This window comes from Leucopleurus acutus (genome assembly GCF_964270905.1).
Source record: "Leucopleurus acutus genome assembly, chromosome: 9".
Lineage (NCBI taxonomy): Eukaryota > Metazoa > Chordata > Mammalia > Artiodactyla > Delphinidae > Leucopleurus > Leucopleurus acutus.
The window spans coordinates 87,514,526-87,531,108 of NC_139144.1; the positions used below are offsets into that span (position 1 = coordinate 87,514,526).

At 41.5% G+C, this 16,583-nt stretch overlaps 1 protein-coding gene across 1 annotated transcript in view; it reads left to right on the plus strand.

Moving 5' to 3' along the window:
- MKLN1 (muskelin 1) overlaps nt 1–16,583 on the plus strand; it is a 359,451-nt gene that overhangs the window by 21,853 nt on the left and 321,015 nt on the right. Inside the window, exon 2 of the mRNA XM_082846006.1 lies at nt 7,137–7,261. Within this exon, the coding sequence (XP_082702132.1) occupies nt 7,245–7,261 (17 nt within the window). The 5' untranslated portion in view covers nt 7,137–7,244. The remainder of the gene's footprint in view (nt 1–7,136; nt 7,262–16,583) is intronic.

Below are 16,583 nucleotides of genomic sequence, written 5' to 3' on the forward strand. Positions count from 1 at the left end.
CTGTAAATCAAGGTTCTTCTCAATATGGCTACATCCTACCTTACCAGTTATTTTCAGCCCACACAAGACTTCCCTCTCTTCTCTGAACACAGTTTGCCTTTGCACACTTTTGTGCCTTTCCCCATCCTATTCCCCTAAGTATCTTCTCTCCTCAGCCAACTCATTTCCTCCTTCAGTGCCCAACCCAAACTTCACTGCCTCTAGGAAAAGAAACCCCCTCTGCAGCTTCCAAGTCAGACATTAGGACAAAAGATATGGTATTTAAATCAGTGGATCATATGATACCGCTTATATGTGGAATCTGAAAAAAAGGGTACAAATGAACTTATCTACAAAACAGAAATAGAGTTACAGATGTAGAAATCAAACTTAAGGTTTTCAGGGGGTAAGTGGCGGGGGGATAAATTGGGAGATTGGGATTGACATATACACACTACTATATATAAAATAGATAACTAATAAGGACCTACTGTATAGCCCAGGGAACTCTACTCAATACTCTGTAATGGCCTATATGGGAAAAGAATCTAAAAAAGAGTGGATATATGTATATGTATAACTGATTCAATTTGCTGTACACCTGAAACTAACACAACATTGTGAAGCAACTATACTCCAATAAAAATTTAAGAAATAAAATAAAACAAAGCAATGGACTGTATGGGAAATTGCAGATGACTAAGCCCAAGGGGACTCCCAGCATTCAGAAATCAGGAAGGACCCACCAAAAGAAACTGAGAAGGAATAAACAATGAAGTAGAAGGAAAGCCAGTGTGGTGTGCTGGAAGCAAAGTGAAGAAAATGTTTCAACAGAAAGGAACTAATCGTTAGTGCCAAGTAGCTGCTGTAAGGTGAGGATGGACAACTGACCACTGGATTTGACAACAGAGAGGTCACTGCAACCTTCACAGGTGTGTTTGCAGTAGTAGAATGGGGGACAAAGGCTGACTGGATTGGCTTCAGGAGAGTCTGAAATGAGGAAGTTGATGTTCTTTGAATGGGTGAAGTAGTAGATGAATGAAGAAATAATGTCTTAGAGGGACTTCCCTGGCAGTCCAGTGGTTAAGACTCCATGCTTCCAATGCAGGGAGCGCAGGCTCGATCCCTGTTCGGGGAACTAATATCCTACAAGCCGCGTGGCGTGGCCAAGTTAAAACAAAAAAAAAGATATCTTAGAGAGGATTCTATAATTGGTCAGGAACCAAAATAGATTAGTTATTTTGAACTCTTAGAGTCTCTGAAAAGTTTCCAAATAGAAACAAGGATGCAATTTGGTGGTGCAAAGTTTTTCTTAAGTGACAAGGGAATTCAGAGTAGGATTACCAAGGCAGTAGGGTTAGTCTAGGGAAGTTTCTATGTGAGTTCTCTGTAATGGTTGCATTTTATCTATTACAGACCTGGTTCACAAAGGCCTTCATGCAGGACTTCTCAGAAGCTTCAGGGAAGAGCTGTCCCTGCAGGCACTTGGGTGTAGAATTTTCAGAGACTATTTCCAACACCTCCTGCTGGTGTATAGAGGTGCTGATAGGTCTATAAGGCTGGCTCTCATGCTTTTGGAGGCTGGGCAGCACCAAGGCTGAATGGTTGGGAAGAGGTAAACAGGAAATATCTGACTCACACAATGTAGTGCATTTGCAAATGCTGTATTTGGAAGTATTTCTATATAAAAATTTTATACTGAAATCATAATGGAGGTGGACTAAGTATTCACCTACCTATATTTGATGAATAGGTAGGCTGTTCTTACCTGCTGCCTCCTAGAGATGAAATATGGAGAATACAAACTTTGGGTAGACCAGACCCAAGCTTTGATTTTGTGCTGTTACCTGTGTGACATTTTTCAAACTGTTAGAGTTTCAAAAAGTAGTTTGATACAGATCCCATGTAGAATGTGTTTTTACTTACATGACTGAAGAGAACCCATGGACCATATATTTCCCTTTATACAATTATTTATGTTGACATCTAGGGCCTGGATTATGGAATAGAACCAGTTATAGAATATTGAAGAACCTCCTGTTATACCATGTTTCCTGTGGTTCCCCAAACGCACAGGATGGTCTTATATGTGCCTTTGCTTGTGCTGTGCCCTCTACCTGGGATACCCAAATCCCCTTCTTCCTGGCATGCTCAGATCTAAGAGGCCTTTCTCACCCTCTCAGAGAGAGATCAATCCCCTCTCTGTTGTCCCCACACTACTTTCATGTGTCACTCCATCTCTACACCAACCACACTTAACTACAGCTGTTTACTCTTCTGGCTCCCTCACTGGGCTGAGTTTCCTGAAGTCAGTGATTTTGTCTTCCTCTTCTATCTTTTACATCTAGAGTAGTGTTTGCACATTTTGGACACACAATCCATATTTGTTGAATGGATGCATGAGTGCTTGAGAGTATGAATAAATGAATGAGTGAGTGGATGAATACATGAAAAGATTAGAAAAATGTTACCCCACAGATGGAAGCTCATACAAACATGAAAGTGTCAATGACTTTACATATACACAGAATTAGTGCATGGAATGGTACTTTCCAAGTACAATTGAGATGACAAGATTACTGTAGCATAATGCATGTAAAGAGGAGAGTGATACATACAAACGACTAGTAATGTGTGTGGCGCAAGGTGCTGAGCACTGTGCTGATTAAAATGAGCTGGGTGGGCTTCCCTGGTGGTGCAGTGGTTGAGAGTCCGCCTGCCGATGCAGGGGACACAGGTTCGTTCCCCGGTCCGGGAAGATCCCACATGCCAAGGAGCGGCTGGGCCCGTGAGCCATGGCCACTGAGCCTGCACGTCTGGAGCCTGTGCTCCGCAACGGGAGAGGCCACAACAGTGAGAGGCCCGTGTACTGCAAAAAATAATAATAATAATAATAAATAAAATGAGTTGCGTGATAGGAATTGATTGGTTTTCATCTAGACTTGGGAGAGAGATTTGATCTGTGGAACAGAATGAACATTTTGGCCCATGTGATTTCTTTTTTTCTTTCTTATTTTATTTTATTTTATTTATTTTATTTTTGGCTGCATTGGGTCTTTGTTGCTGCGTGCAGGCTTTCTCTAGTTGCGGTGAGCAGGGGCTAGCGGTGCACAGGCTTCTCATTGTGGCGGCTTCTCTTGTTGCGGAGCATGGGCTCTAGGCGCGTGGGCTTCAGTAGTTGCAGCACGTGGGCTCAGTACTCGTGGCTCGCGGCTCTAGAGCACAGGCTCAGTAGTTGTGGTGCACGGGCTTAGTTGCTCCACAGCATGTGGGATCTTCCCCAACCAGAGCTCGAACCCGTGTCCCTTGCATTGGCAGGCAGATTCTTAACCATTGCGCCACCAGGGAAACCCCTTGTGATTTCTTTTAAGCAAGGTATTTTTCATCTTAAAATTTAAGGGCAAGGTACACCTTAATAAGCTTGTTTATCTAAAGCATGGCTTCATTGTAAAACAAAACAAAAAAAAGGAAAAACCAGCTATTACACCTTTAAAATGGAAGTTACATTGAACTAGTCATTTCATTCCCGCATGCCTCAGTTTCTTCTATGCATACTTTGTATGCATGATAATAATAAATGATAATAGCCCTTACTAGTATTTACACTATAAAAGGGCTGTTAATGTAAATTAGATAGTATAAAATGGGTTATGATGTCTTCTTTGAAAGACAAGCACTATACACAAATGGCATATTATTATTTAGTTTTTCCTTTTCAATCTCGTTAAATGAGAATTAGATGAAAACTCTGCCCCTTAAGCAATATCCAGTGGGAAAATGATTATTGAGTCGAGTAAAATGAAAAAAAAAATCTTCAGCTGAAAAGTCAGTTTGTGCGGCTTAGCTGGTCTGTGCACAAGACAAAAATATTGTCTTTATCTGATGTTTACCACTGCTTTTTATCTCCTCTCTGTGCCGTAATCACAAACTGAAGACAGTTAAGCCTTTCAGTTCAGTCATAGTGTGCATTTTAGAGAACACAGATATCCTGGAATGATTACAATTGAGAAATAATGTTTCATTTAATCAAGCCGTGCGGCCAGTTTTGCTATTGATTTAGGGCTAATTCAGCTACTAGTTCTTAGGTTTGGGGTAGCTATCACTGCAACCTTTTCGGGTTAGTTACTGCCATTGCCTCTGTGCGCTCCCTGTTTGCACCATCCAGGCCAGAGCTTCCTTATCTTCTCCTTGGAATACAGGTTACTAAGAGGGGTTGAGGGTATAAGATTTTGGGAGTCGTCGTGAATGTCAGAAATGTCACTTCGTTGTCATGAAGGGGCGAGAACTGAAACAACGCAATGGAGGATTCAGGATAACAGAGCTGGTGGTGATAGGGCCACCTGTCCAACACAGCTATGCCTGGCCTCTCTGTGCATAATAGCTCCAGCCTACTTCTAGTTCCTGGTCCCTGTTCTCTGACTGCTCCCTGCTCCTCCTCTCTCATCCAAACCCCTTATGGTGTTCACCCATTGTATCTAGGCTCACGTTCACTCCCTAGGACCAACCTCAGCACTGCTGGTAGTTGTGATTATCTGTTTTCCCCCAACCCAAATTCAGAGATTTTGGCTTCTGGATTTTGCTCTCAGAGATGACCCCTGCCTAGCCAGCTGTGGGCCAGCTATCTGCTCTAAGGTGACCAGACTCCTCTCCCCTCCCTCTGACTGGTCCCAATACATGAGCTATGGCAATAGGTGTGACAGTTGTGTCTGATCAGGTTTTTATCAATACCCATGAAGGTCATTTCATTGGTGGGCTGCTCAGAGAGGTCAGAGCCCAGGAAGCCTGTGTGAAGTTTAGAGGCCTAGAGAAGGGGCAGGTGCAGAAGAAGAGTACGAAAGGCAGATTTGGTTTACTGGACAGTTTTAGCCACTTCCAGCACCAGTTGCAAGACCCCAGCCCAACACAAAGGCCATGCCTACCAAGAGCATCTCCATGTGGTAACTGAGCTAATGTAAAAGTGGTGAGGGAGGGCTTCCCTGGTGGCGCAGTGGTTGAGAGTCCGCCTGCCGATGCTAGGGGACGCGGGTTCGTGCCCCGGTCCGGGAAGATCCCACATGCCGTGGGGCGGCTGGGCCCGTGAGCCATGGCCGCTGAGCCTGCGCATCCGGAGCCTGTGCTCCGCAACGGGAGAGGCCACAACAGTGAGAGGCGCGCGTACTGCAAAAACAAACATACAAACAAAAAAAGTGGTGAGGGAGCCTTCGTAGTGGCACCATTTCCCTACCTTTGGGAAGAAAATCTAGGGATTATATCTTCTACTTTTTTTTTTTTTGCGGTACGCGGGCCTCTCACTGTTGTGGCCTCTCCCGTTGTGGAGCACAGGCTCTGGATGCACAGGCTCAGCGGCCATGGCTCACGGGCCCAGCCGCTCCGCGTCATGTGGGATCTTCCTGGACCGGGGCACGAACCCGTGTCCCCTGCATCGGCAGGCGGACTCTCAACCACTGCGCCACCAGGGAAGCCCTATATCTTCTACTTTTAAAGCAAATTGTTTAAAACAGTTGTCTACATTCAGGTTCCATTTATTCCTCAGCTTGCTGTGACCTGCCTTCTGCCTCCACTGACCCCGCTCTCACCCAGCTGGTCAAACACCTCCTTGGTGCTCCCTCCATAGGTGCTCCTCAGACTTTTCCTACTTGATCTCTTGACAGCATTTACCTTTGTTGACCATAACCTACTTGTTGAAATGTGCTTTTCCCTTGTTCTCTATGATATCTCACTCTTTTTGTACCCTCTGGCTGTACTTTTTTCAGGGATCCTTTCTCTGCCCATATATATTTTTTTAATTAATTAATTAATTTATTTTTTGGCTGCGTTGGGTCTTCGTTGCTACGCGCAGGCTTTCTCTAGCTGTGGTGAGCGGGGGCTACTCTTCGTTGAGGTACGCAGGCTTCTCATTGCGGTGGCTTCTCTTGTTGCGGATCATGGGCTCTAGGCATGCAGGCTTCAGTAGTTGTGGCTCATGGGCTCAGTAGTTGTGGTTCACGGGCTTCGTCGCTCTGCGGCATGTGGGATCTTCCCAGACCAGGGATCGAACCCATGTCCCCTGCCTTGGCAGGCAATTCTTAACCACTGCACCACCAGGGAAGTCCCTCTCTGCCCATGTTTTAAGTTTTGGTGCTCCTCTGGGTTCTCTTCTGAGCCCTTTTCTCTTCGGTGACACTCTCCCTGTGTATCGCTTTCATCCCCTTGGATTCTATTGTTGCCTACCGTGTACTGATGCTTCCTAAGCCTGTATTCTCAGACTTCAAAATCAACCTGCCTACTCGTGCCCGGAGAGTATTCCCCAGGCATTACAAATCAAACATGACCACGACTGGTCTCATCCCTTTAGTAAGTGTCTTAGTGAGTGATGTCACTGTCCACCCAGCTGTTCAAGTCAAAAACCTGAGTGGCAGTTTTGACTTCTTCCCTTCAAAACTCCAGCATTTAAGCAATCAGAGATTTCAGTAGATTGTACCTCCTCTATGACATGGCTTGTAAGGCTCTGTATAAATTGGTTCTGTTTACCTTTCCAGTCTCATCTCTGACCACGCTGTCTCAGCTATCCTGAACTGTTTTCAGTATTCAGATAATCAGTGATTTCTGTCACCTTCAAAACGTGCATCCTTCACTGAAACAGATCTTCCTCCACTGAAACAGATCTGCCCCACCTCTTTATTTGACTAACTCCTCGTACCTTGGAAGTCTCCACGTAGAAGTTACTAACTTCCAATTCTCGCAAATTCTGGGTTAGATGTCCCTCCTAGAGCTCTTGGTACTCTTCTCTTCATAACACACTGCTTTATCAGAGCTGCCTTTCCAGTTTCTACCTTGCCCTCTACTGCAAGCTCTACTGGAAGGTTTCTGTAAGCAGGAAACATGTTTATCCTATTCACCTTTGTACTCGTAGCACCAACAAAGTATCTGGTACAAAATAGACGCTCAGTGAATGAAAATAAATATTAGAAGTATCACTGTGAGAGTAGAAAATAAATTTCCAATCAGAGGTTGCAATTAGGATTTTAGAAAACAAAGATTTATCAAGTCCCTCTAACATCAAAGGGATGAAGATTATCTAAAACTATTCAGAAGAATTTATCAGCATTAGAATCATGAGCAGAGAGTAGTTAATAGAGGTAGATTTCAAATCTGTCCTTTATGGGCTTCTTTTCTAGAGTTCAATATCCAGACTGTCTGAGCCATGTTTTGGGGTCACCCAAGCATTCCATCCTCCTGACTTCCCATAAACTTTTGGATTCATAACGCACTCCATACTTCAGAACATGGGGATAGGAATAAGGTAAGTGTTAGCTTTTCTGTTTTTTCCTCTATTATTTCATTTTCAACCATATGCTATACTTGTAGAGTAACAATTTTTAGTCTCTCTCTGGAGTCTTGATCAGGAGGTATGACCAGCTCCCCTGCTAGTCTAGCTGGCCTCACAATGTTTGAATATCCTATGCATATGAAGAAATGTTGCAAAGTCTCTTGAGGTATTATGTCCTTTCATATTTTCTTTTTTATTTCATGGCTATCTAAATTCTTTATCATCGTTCTATTGATTTTTCCTAATATGATTCCACACAGAAAAAAGTGAGTTTTGAGAAACCAGAAAGACTTGCTTCCCACTCGGGGACACCTTTTGGGCCAGATGCACAGTAAGAATGCAGGGCATGAGCAGTGCAGTCAAACTTCAAAAACAACTCTGCTTTAGCCACACTGCATATGGGTAACTGCTCACTCCACCTCCACTGTCAACATTCGTGAACCCCCTCCCTGCTTTAGTTTTTCATTTAAAAAAGACTTATTATTATTTATTTATCTTCATATTTATTTATTGCTTATCCCCTAACTAGAATGTAAGCTTTATGAGGACAGGGATATTTTTTTGGTTCACCACTATATATGCTCAGCACTTGGAACAATAACTGGTACATGGTAGGCACTCAATAGATATTGTTGATGAATGAATGGTGTCTTTTAAAAAAAATTTTAAGAGGCTGATGCACACCCAGGCCTCTAGGGATCTAATGCAAATCTGGTTTCAGCTTTGTTGCCCTTAACACTTTGATTGATGGCTAAGATGATAACATTGACCGGGTGCTGAAGGAATTTACAGATGATGCACAGCTAGAAAAGATAACAAATAAGTTGGATGATGCAATCAGGATTCTCGTCCCCCTTATCAAATCCTGAAAAAATATAACAATGAATCACATCTAACAATATAAAGTTTACCAGGGACAAATATAAAGTACTCAAAGATCTCCAAATTCAACTGTACAAGTACAGGTTGGGGACAAGGTGACTTACAATAGCTCACGTCGGAAGATTTAGAGCCTTCTGTTGACTGTGAGTAGATGATGAGTCAACACAGTGTGATGTAACTTCCACAAAACAAAAATCAATCTTTTGTTGTATTAAGAGAAATACAGTGTTCAAGTCGGGGAGTAGTTCTCTAGTTCTCACTAGTGATCAGGTCACATTTGCTCTGTTTTATGAATTCTGATCTTCAGCCTTTAAGAAAGACATTGATAAATAAAAGGTTATTCAAGAAGAGTAAAAAGGGTAAGATGAGATCTTGTAATCAGTGTCATATCAGAAATGATTAAAGGATCTAAGAGTCGGTGTGGGTGTGTGAGGAGGACGGTGATAGCTAGCACATGTAGCTGCCTTCCAAAGTTAAAAGGGCTGTCCTGCAAGAAGAGATTAGATTTCGTCTGGGTAATCCCAAATGACAGATGGAAGACCCTTGAGTAGAAGATGTAAGTATGTATATTACAACCTGTTAGAATTTATCAACAATTCTGTTTTGCCCAGTAATCAAGTGGACAACTGGTGGAGGTTGTAAGTTCCCTGACCCTGGTGGTATTCAGGCAAAAGCTGGGCACTCATGCCTCATGTCCTGAATACACTTGTGATAGAAGTTCAAACACTGCAGTGAGGGATTGGGTTAATCACAATAGCAAACTCATACTAAGTGCTTACTCTATGGTAGGTACCATAAAAAGTGATTAATGTGGGTTATTTTTTGGCTGCGTTGGGTGTTCGTTGCTGCGCACAGGCTTTCTCTAGTTGCGGCGAGCGGGGGCAACACTTTTGTTGTGGTGCGTGGGTGTCTCATTGTGGTGGCTTCTGTTGTTGCCGAGCACAGGCTCTAGGCGCGCGGGCTTCAGTAGGTTGTGGCTTGTGGGCTCTACAGCACAGGCTCAGTAGTTGTGGCGCACAGGCTTAGCTGCTTGCAGCATGTGCGATCCTCCCGGACCAGGGCTCGAACCCATGTCCCCTGCATTGGCAGGCGGATTCCCAACCACTGAGCCACCAGGGAAGTCCCTGGGTTATTATTTTTAATGTATCAATCTTACTAGCTCCATCTTACAGATGAGAAAACTGAGGCTTAGAGGGGTTAAGTAACTTGCCCAAGGTCTTACACCTTGTACATAGCAGAGCAAGGATTTTAACTTAGGCAGTCAGATCCCCAACTTTAACTTATTGTTCTATAAGGACTCCCACTTCTAAAAAACCATTCTTTCCCACCCTGAGATTCTACCACTCTAATGAAGATATCAAACCGAGGAGCTTGTCATCTCCAGTTGTAAATGATTCTATACTAAATAGGTTCTTTCTGCATAGTACGTGGTGCTAAATTAACCTGGGCAGTTGCCACTTGCGGTACACTGTATGGAGCCCAGCGTATTTATTAAGGGAAAAGAATGAGTGAATGCAAACACACAAGCTGCATTAGAAATGACAGAATCTCAGTATATGGTGTCTGAGGAAAAACAAGCACATTTCTGGGTGGTCTACTGAGGATACTTGGCAAAAAGTGATCACCCATCATTCCTGGCAGAGGCCTCGTGAATTCCTACTCAGTTGTTTGGACAATATTCATTTAAACAAATATGTATTGAGTACCTGTCCTGTGCCAGGTATGTCCAACGTGCTGAGGGTGCAGAGGTGAATCAGAGGATGCACTGTTAGTGGGGGAGATGGACAGGTAAGCAAATTCTTATGATACAGTGTGACAAGTGCTTAGCAGGTGTATGCATATGTTTGAAGTATTACAGGGACAGAGTGGAAAGGAACTGATTCTGCTTGTTTGAAGGAGTTGTCCAATACTTGATTATGTTTTCAAAATGACTGTCACATACGTTGCATGAGTTTATTTGGTCTTCATAAAGACCATATGAAGTCATGATCCCTTTTTGGACATAAGATCAAATAGAGTATCACAGAGGTTAGGTGAGCTCCCCAAGGTCATGCAGCTAGCAATAATAATTGCTGACATTTATTGAGTGCTTAGGCTACCTGATGTTCTGTTCTAAGCCATATTAAGATGTTTCATTTTCACAACTCTACGAGGTAATTATTAATATTATTACCACTTTACAAATGAGAAAACTGAGGCACAAGATTTAAATAATTTGCCTAGAGTCACAGAGCTAGAAAGTGGAAAAACCAGGATTTGCACCAACCCATTCTGGCTTTAGCAGGCACGCACTTACCCAGTGCACTAAATTACCTGTAACTGGTCCCCTAAAGAGCTGGAACTCACACTTAGATTCTGATTGCAAGTTCAGCTTTCTTTCAAGTGACCTTGCTCTTTAGCAATATTACATCCAAATAAGAGAAATGGTGTGTGCCTGGCTGCAAGGAGAGGTTGTGTAGGTCAGGCATCCCTGAAAGTGTTTTGGGAGAGGTATGGTAAGATTTAGAATATGCATTAGTTGTATATGCGGGGTTTTTCAGGGCAGCCAGAATTTGGCCTCTTGTTCTCCAGGGCAGCAGTCTGGGCTCTAGGGACTATGATTTGTTAAACATAGGAACTAGACACCAACACTTACCCTGTAGCCTTTTAAACTTTAGTTTAAATTTTTCTAAAAGAAAATGACAAGATGTGAAACATCAAGAATGAAGTAAGTTAAATTCAGTACCTTATATATAAGCAAGAATGGAGGTATAGAAAAGGAGAAATGAAGCACATAATTGCTAAAATTATCCAAGTTTTCTCTCCATAATAAAAATTCTTGGATTGAAAAATAGTTCAATACAATATTACTGTACCTTAATAATTAGGTTGATTTGGCTCTGTGGTAAATCTGAGAAAGAATTGGTTATTAAAATGAATGAAGTAGATTAGCCTCCCCTCAGTAATTACTACTTCAGCTAATGATATGACCTATGTGATTGAATCTACTGCATTTTTAAGACATCCATCTCCCATAATTTTTGGAGATTCAATAATTTAAAAATCAGCAGTGGGGCTTCCCTGGTGGCGCAGTGGTTAAGAATCTGCCCACCAATTCAGGGAACATGGGTTCGAACCCTGGTCTAGGAAGATCCCACATGCCGCGGACCAACTAAGCCCGTGCGCCACACTGCTGAGCCTGCGCTCTAAGCCCGTGAGCCACAACTACTGAGACCGCATGCCACAACTGCTGAAGCCCGTGTGCCTAGAGCCTGCGCTCTGCAACGAAGAGAAGCCACCGCAATGAGAAGCCCAAGGACCACAACAAAGAGTAGCCACTGCTCGCTGCAACTAGAGAAAGCCCGTGCGCAGCAACAAAGACCCAACACAGCCAAAAATAAATAAAAAATAAAAATCAGCAGTGGGTGGGGATTTCTGTGGTAGGCAGAGGGCAGAAAAGGTCAATGTTCTTCAACATTCTTTCCTTCACAGCAAGTGGGGTTTTTTGGTTTCCGTTGGTTTTCAGTGTTTTGTTTTGTCATGTATGGAGACCTAGGAGATGCAACTGATTTATCTTAGCCTTTGTGTTTATAGATTTCTATTTTCTTGGCTTCAGGTCCTTGGAAACATTTGTTTTGATGGTGGCTAGAGAGTTAGTCATGTTTTATTTTTGTTGTTCCTATTTATTTTTAAGATCCTTTAGTTCAAGTCCACTTACAAGGTGTTACATAACCTGTATTTATGTTTCCACAAATAAAATATTCCTAGTAGTAATTTCTAGTACACTCTTATAAAAACAGTTAATAATTTGATGTCCATCAGAATGATTCTGTAATATTAATAAGCTAGAACAAGGATATGCTTTGAAAAATTGTGTTTGAAATGTATAATTGGATTTAGCACTTAACATGTGAAATTTCAAGTTTCTTACATCAATTATTTTTGAGTTACCAAGCAGCCAAATTCTTATAAACATATTTTTCCTTTTCATCACTGAGTCAACAAAAGTTGGAAAATTCTTTTCTCACATATTCCATTCTTTAACTAAGCCTGAAGGCTTTTTAAAAAAACCACATCCCAAACAAACAGTTTTACATGAGGTTATGAGTAATGAGTAAACGAACAGAGTGGGCTCTACTGGCACTGGGGATGTACGTCTAATTAGAAGTCTCAGTATTCCAAACATATAATTTACTAACGTTGAGGTTTTTAATTCTTAACTTTGAGTCCATTGGGATGGAAACAAGTGACCCTTGGTGGAAATATGTCAAGAATCAACTTTCTCAGGTTGACCTTTAGTTTGTTGGTCAACGAATCAAAACATTGTGTATTCCCAGGCTTAAAGATGTCTGTACCTTGTTAAATTCGTTAAAAGATCAAGGCAGAAAGCTAGCACTGCTTTGCTGCTGTGAACAGGTTGCCCTCTCCCTTCTTCTTGATGCCTCTTCTTCATGAGAGATGGTCCATCTTAGCTGGTTCCATGCATGAAGCAGTATGAAGCACATTGCATCTCCCGCACATCCCCCGGAGTGGGTCTGGGTGTGGGGGGAGGTAGAGAACTCTGTTTTTACAATGAGACGGGTGAATATCAGCTTTCGAACTGACTTGACATACTTTTTAGTTTAAGGCTCCATACTAGGGACCAAAGACTGCTACAAATGCTCTCAATCACCAATGTTCATAACTTAAAAGTAGTAACATAAGCTTTGCAATCAAGGGCTTCCCTGGTGGCGCAGTGGTTGAGAGCCCGCCTGCCGATGCAGGGGACATGGGTTCGTGCCCCGGTCCGGGAAGGTCCCACATGCCGCGGAGCGGCTGGGCCCGTGAGCCATGGCCGCTGAGCCTGCGCGTCCGGAGCCTGTGCTCCACGACGGGAGAGGCCACAACAGTGAGAGGCCCGCTTACCGCAAATAAAAAAAAAAAAAAAAAAAAAAAATATTTGCAATCAATTAGATTACTGTCTGACCTGGAGCAAACAACTTAACCTCTCTCCAAAGTAACTATTTCACAGTGTTATTATAGTAAATAATTGAGATTGTAAATATGAAAATACTTAGTGCAAAGCCTGGCACATAGTTGCAAGTGAAGGCTGAATTTATGTGAAGCATATAATTAACTACCCGTGGAACCTCAAATGGACAAATGAACCCAAACTGACATTATCTGTCTCTAGCCAGTTTTAAGTCAGAAAATTTCACTTCCAAATGAATAAACTACATCTACCAATGACTTTGCTTTAAAGCCTACATTCAGAACAAAATGTTATTTAAGTGATAATCTGTTAATATATTTCATAACAGGCTCTGACTATGATTTTTGTAGCAGAAAATTACATGTGAACAAAAGGAAGAAGGAAAATTAGATAAATGAAAAGTCTTTATTTCAAAATAAATGAAGAAGAGACAATTATCTGATTATAGAACATTCAGATCATGGTATAATTATTGTAAGTCTACATGTAATTACAAAATATAATTGTATTTATGTTAGTTTTTAAATTTTTTTTCTGATCTTAAAGGACTGATTTTTCTCATAATTGAATGACAAACTCTGCAGTACCTCGTATTAACTATTAATGTGCTAAAAATACCCATTAACTATCTTTTTCTTAATTGCAACTACTGTCTTGGACTTACATTTATTTAAGCGATACAAAAGGAATGATTTAAACTGCTTGCTCTTCTGCATATTAGAAAGTAGGAGAAAGAAGCATTCCCCCGACCCACTTAACTATGAAAAAAGGACTCTCCCGAGTTCCCAGGAACCAACACGATAGTAAAATGACAAGAAAATTTTGTTAAGAAACCTCTTCTCATCTGCAAGTTGTTTGACTGAAACCTGAGGTGCTGAATTTCAGCACAAAGGTGACTTTGGAGGTGAAAGTTTGTGCCAAACTGGATCAGTTGTTTTTGTGTTATGTAAGAAGGAGAAAAAAAATTAACTGTTTCCTCCTAAGCTATAAATTTAAGATTACCCTATTACACCAAATGAGAGAATTTCCAGACCTCAAACTTTACTTTAGCCTTATATTTTCATGAACTATTTTCTGTACCCTCTCAAAACTAACTGTAATTAAATATTAAGTAATTTGCCTGGCCAATTATATTTTAAAAGTACAAAGTTATTTTATTCATTACATCAGAAGTGAATTCTAGTTGAATGGTAAAAACGGTATTGTTAAACAATTTAAAACATTTTCTTTTAAAATAATTTTTTCCTGATTATATAGAATATAAGTGCAGTGTAAAACTATAGAATATACAGTAGAGTAAAAACAAAAAGATAAAAATCACCGAACCACCCACAATTCTATCATCCAGAGGTAATCACCATCAATATTTTGCTGTATCCCTTAATGGGTGTTCACACACACAAACACACACACACACACACACACACGCAAACCCATTATATGTAAATGTATATTAATGTTATTATAGAAAATTTAAAACATAAACAAAAGTAGACAGAGAGCATAATGAACCTTATGTACCTATCAACCTATGATGACCAAACCAACCCATCAATTCCCTCTTCTTCTTTCCCACTTATTCTGTTTTAAAGCAAATTCCAGAAATTGTATCATCTCATCCACAAATATTTCAATATGGATCTTTAAAAGATAAGGCCTTTTAAAACAACCATTATCACATCTAAACTAATTAACAATGATATGTTACTAATATGAAATAAGTCATTGTTCAGAATTTCAATTGTCTCATGAATGTCATAATTTTTTAAAAATAAATTTATTTATTTTCGGCTGTGCTGGGTGTTCGTTTCTGCGCACGGGCTTTCTCTAGTTGCGGTGAGTGAGGGTTACTCTTCGTTGCAGTGCGCGGGCTTCTCATTGCGGTGGCTTCTCTTGCTCAGAGCACGGGCTCTAGGCGCGCGGGCTTCAGTAGTTGCAGCATGTGGGCTCAGTAGTTGTGGCTTGCGGGCTCTAGAGCACAGGCTCAGTAGTTGTGGTGTACTGGGCTTAGGTGCTCCGCAGCATGTGGGATCTTCCCGGACAAGGGATCAAACTCGTGTCCCCTGCATTGGCAGGGGGACTCTAAACCACTGTGCCACCAGGGAAACACCATAGTGTTATTTTTATAGGTTGTTTGAAGCAGGATCCAAATAAGGTTCACATGATGAGATTGGTTGATATGTCTGTTAAAGGTTGATATGTCTGTTAAATCTCTTGAAATATAAATGGGTTTCCACTGAAATATTTTTTTCCTTCCACTTTAGTTGTTGAAGAAACCAAGTTGTTTGTCCTGTAGAACTTCCCACAGCCTAGATTTCTCTCATTGCATCTTCATGGTATAGTTTAACGTGTTCCTCTGTCCTCTATATTACCTGCAACTATCTACAGGGTTTAACAGATTCAGTTGTGATTTCTTTATTTTTTTTGGCAAGACTGCTTCATAGGTAATGTGTTTTGCCATTAAGAGGTGCATAATGTGTAATAATCTCTTCTTTTATGTTGTTACCTGGAGTCATTAGTTTATTAAGGATTGCAAAATGGCTATATTTTTAATCCTATTATTCCTTGAGTTGATTTTCTGGTATGTGCCAATGGTTTGCTTTTTATGTTTGTTTGTCTTTAAATTATCATTCAAACTCATTAATTGAAACATATTTAATTTGTTTCAACACATCTTATTTATTATTCTTATTAATGCTGAAATTAACCTTTATTTGGCCTGTGACAGCATCTTCAAATTAGCTCCTGACTAATTTTGACATGACCCTAGGAGTCTTTGATAGTGCCTCTACTAGTTGGTATAATAAGATGGTCTAGGCTAGGTCTTTATAGTTATGTATAATACTGCAACAAAGCATTTGTGCTCATATTATTATTTCTTTGGTACAAATTCCTATAAGTGGAATTACCTGGCCAGAGGGTAGGAACATAGTTAAGCTCTTGATTAGTATTGTCCGGTCGTCTCTAGAAAGGTTATACCAGGTTACACACCAAGCAGCAGTGCAGGAGAGTGGCTGCTTCATCCCGTGACTAGTTATAGACATTCACATTGACATGTTTCTGCCAGTATGATCTAAGTCAGGTAGAGTCACTCCTGTTTTTTCTTTGTTTTTCCCTCTTTGGTAGAGAAACTTTAAAAATTAAGAATACCTCATGGTTGGGGCTTCCCTGGTTGCGCAGTGGTTGAGAATCCGCCTGCCAATGCAGGGGACACGAGTTCGATCCCTTGTCCGGGAAGATCCCACATGTCACGGAGCAACTAAGCCCGTGCGCCACAACTACTTAGCCTGTGCTCTAGAGCCCGTGAGCCACAGCTACTGAGCCCGCGTGCCACAACTACTGAAGCCTGCGCGCCTAGAGCGCGTGCTCCACAACAAGAGAAGCCACTGCAATGAGAAGCCCGCGCACTGCAACGAAGAGTAGCCCCCGCTCGCCGCAACTTGAGAGAGCCTGCGCGCAGCA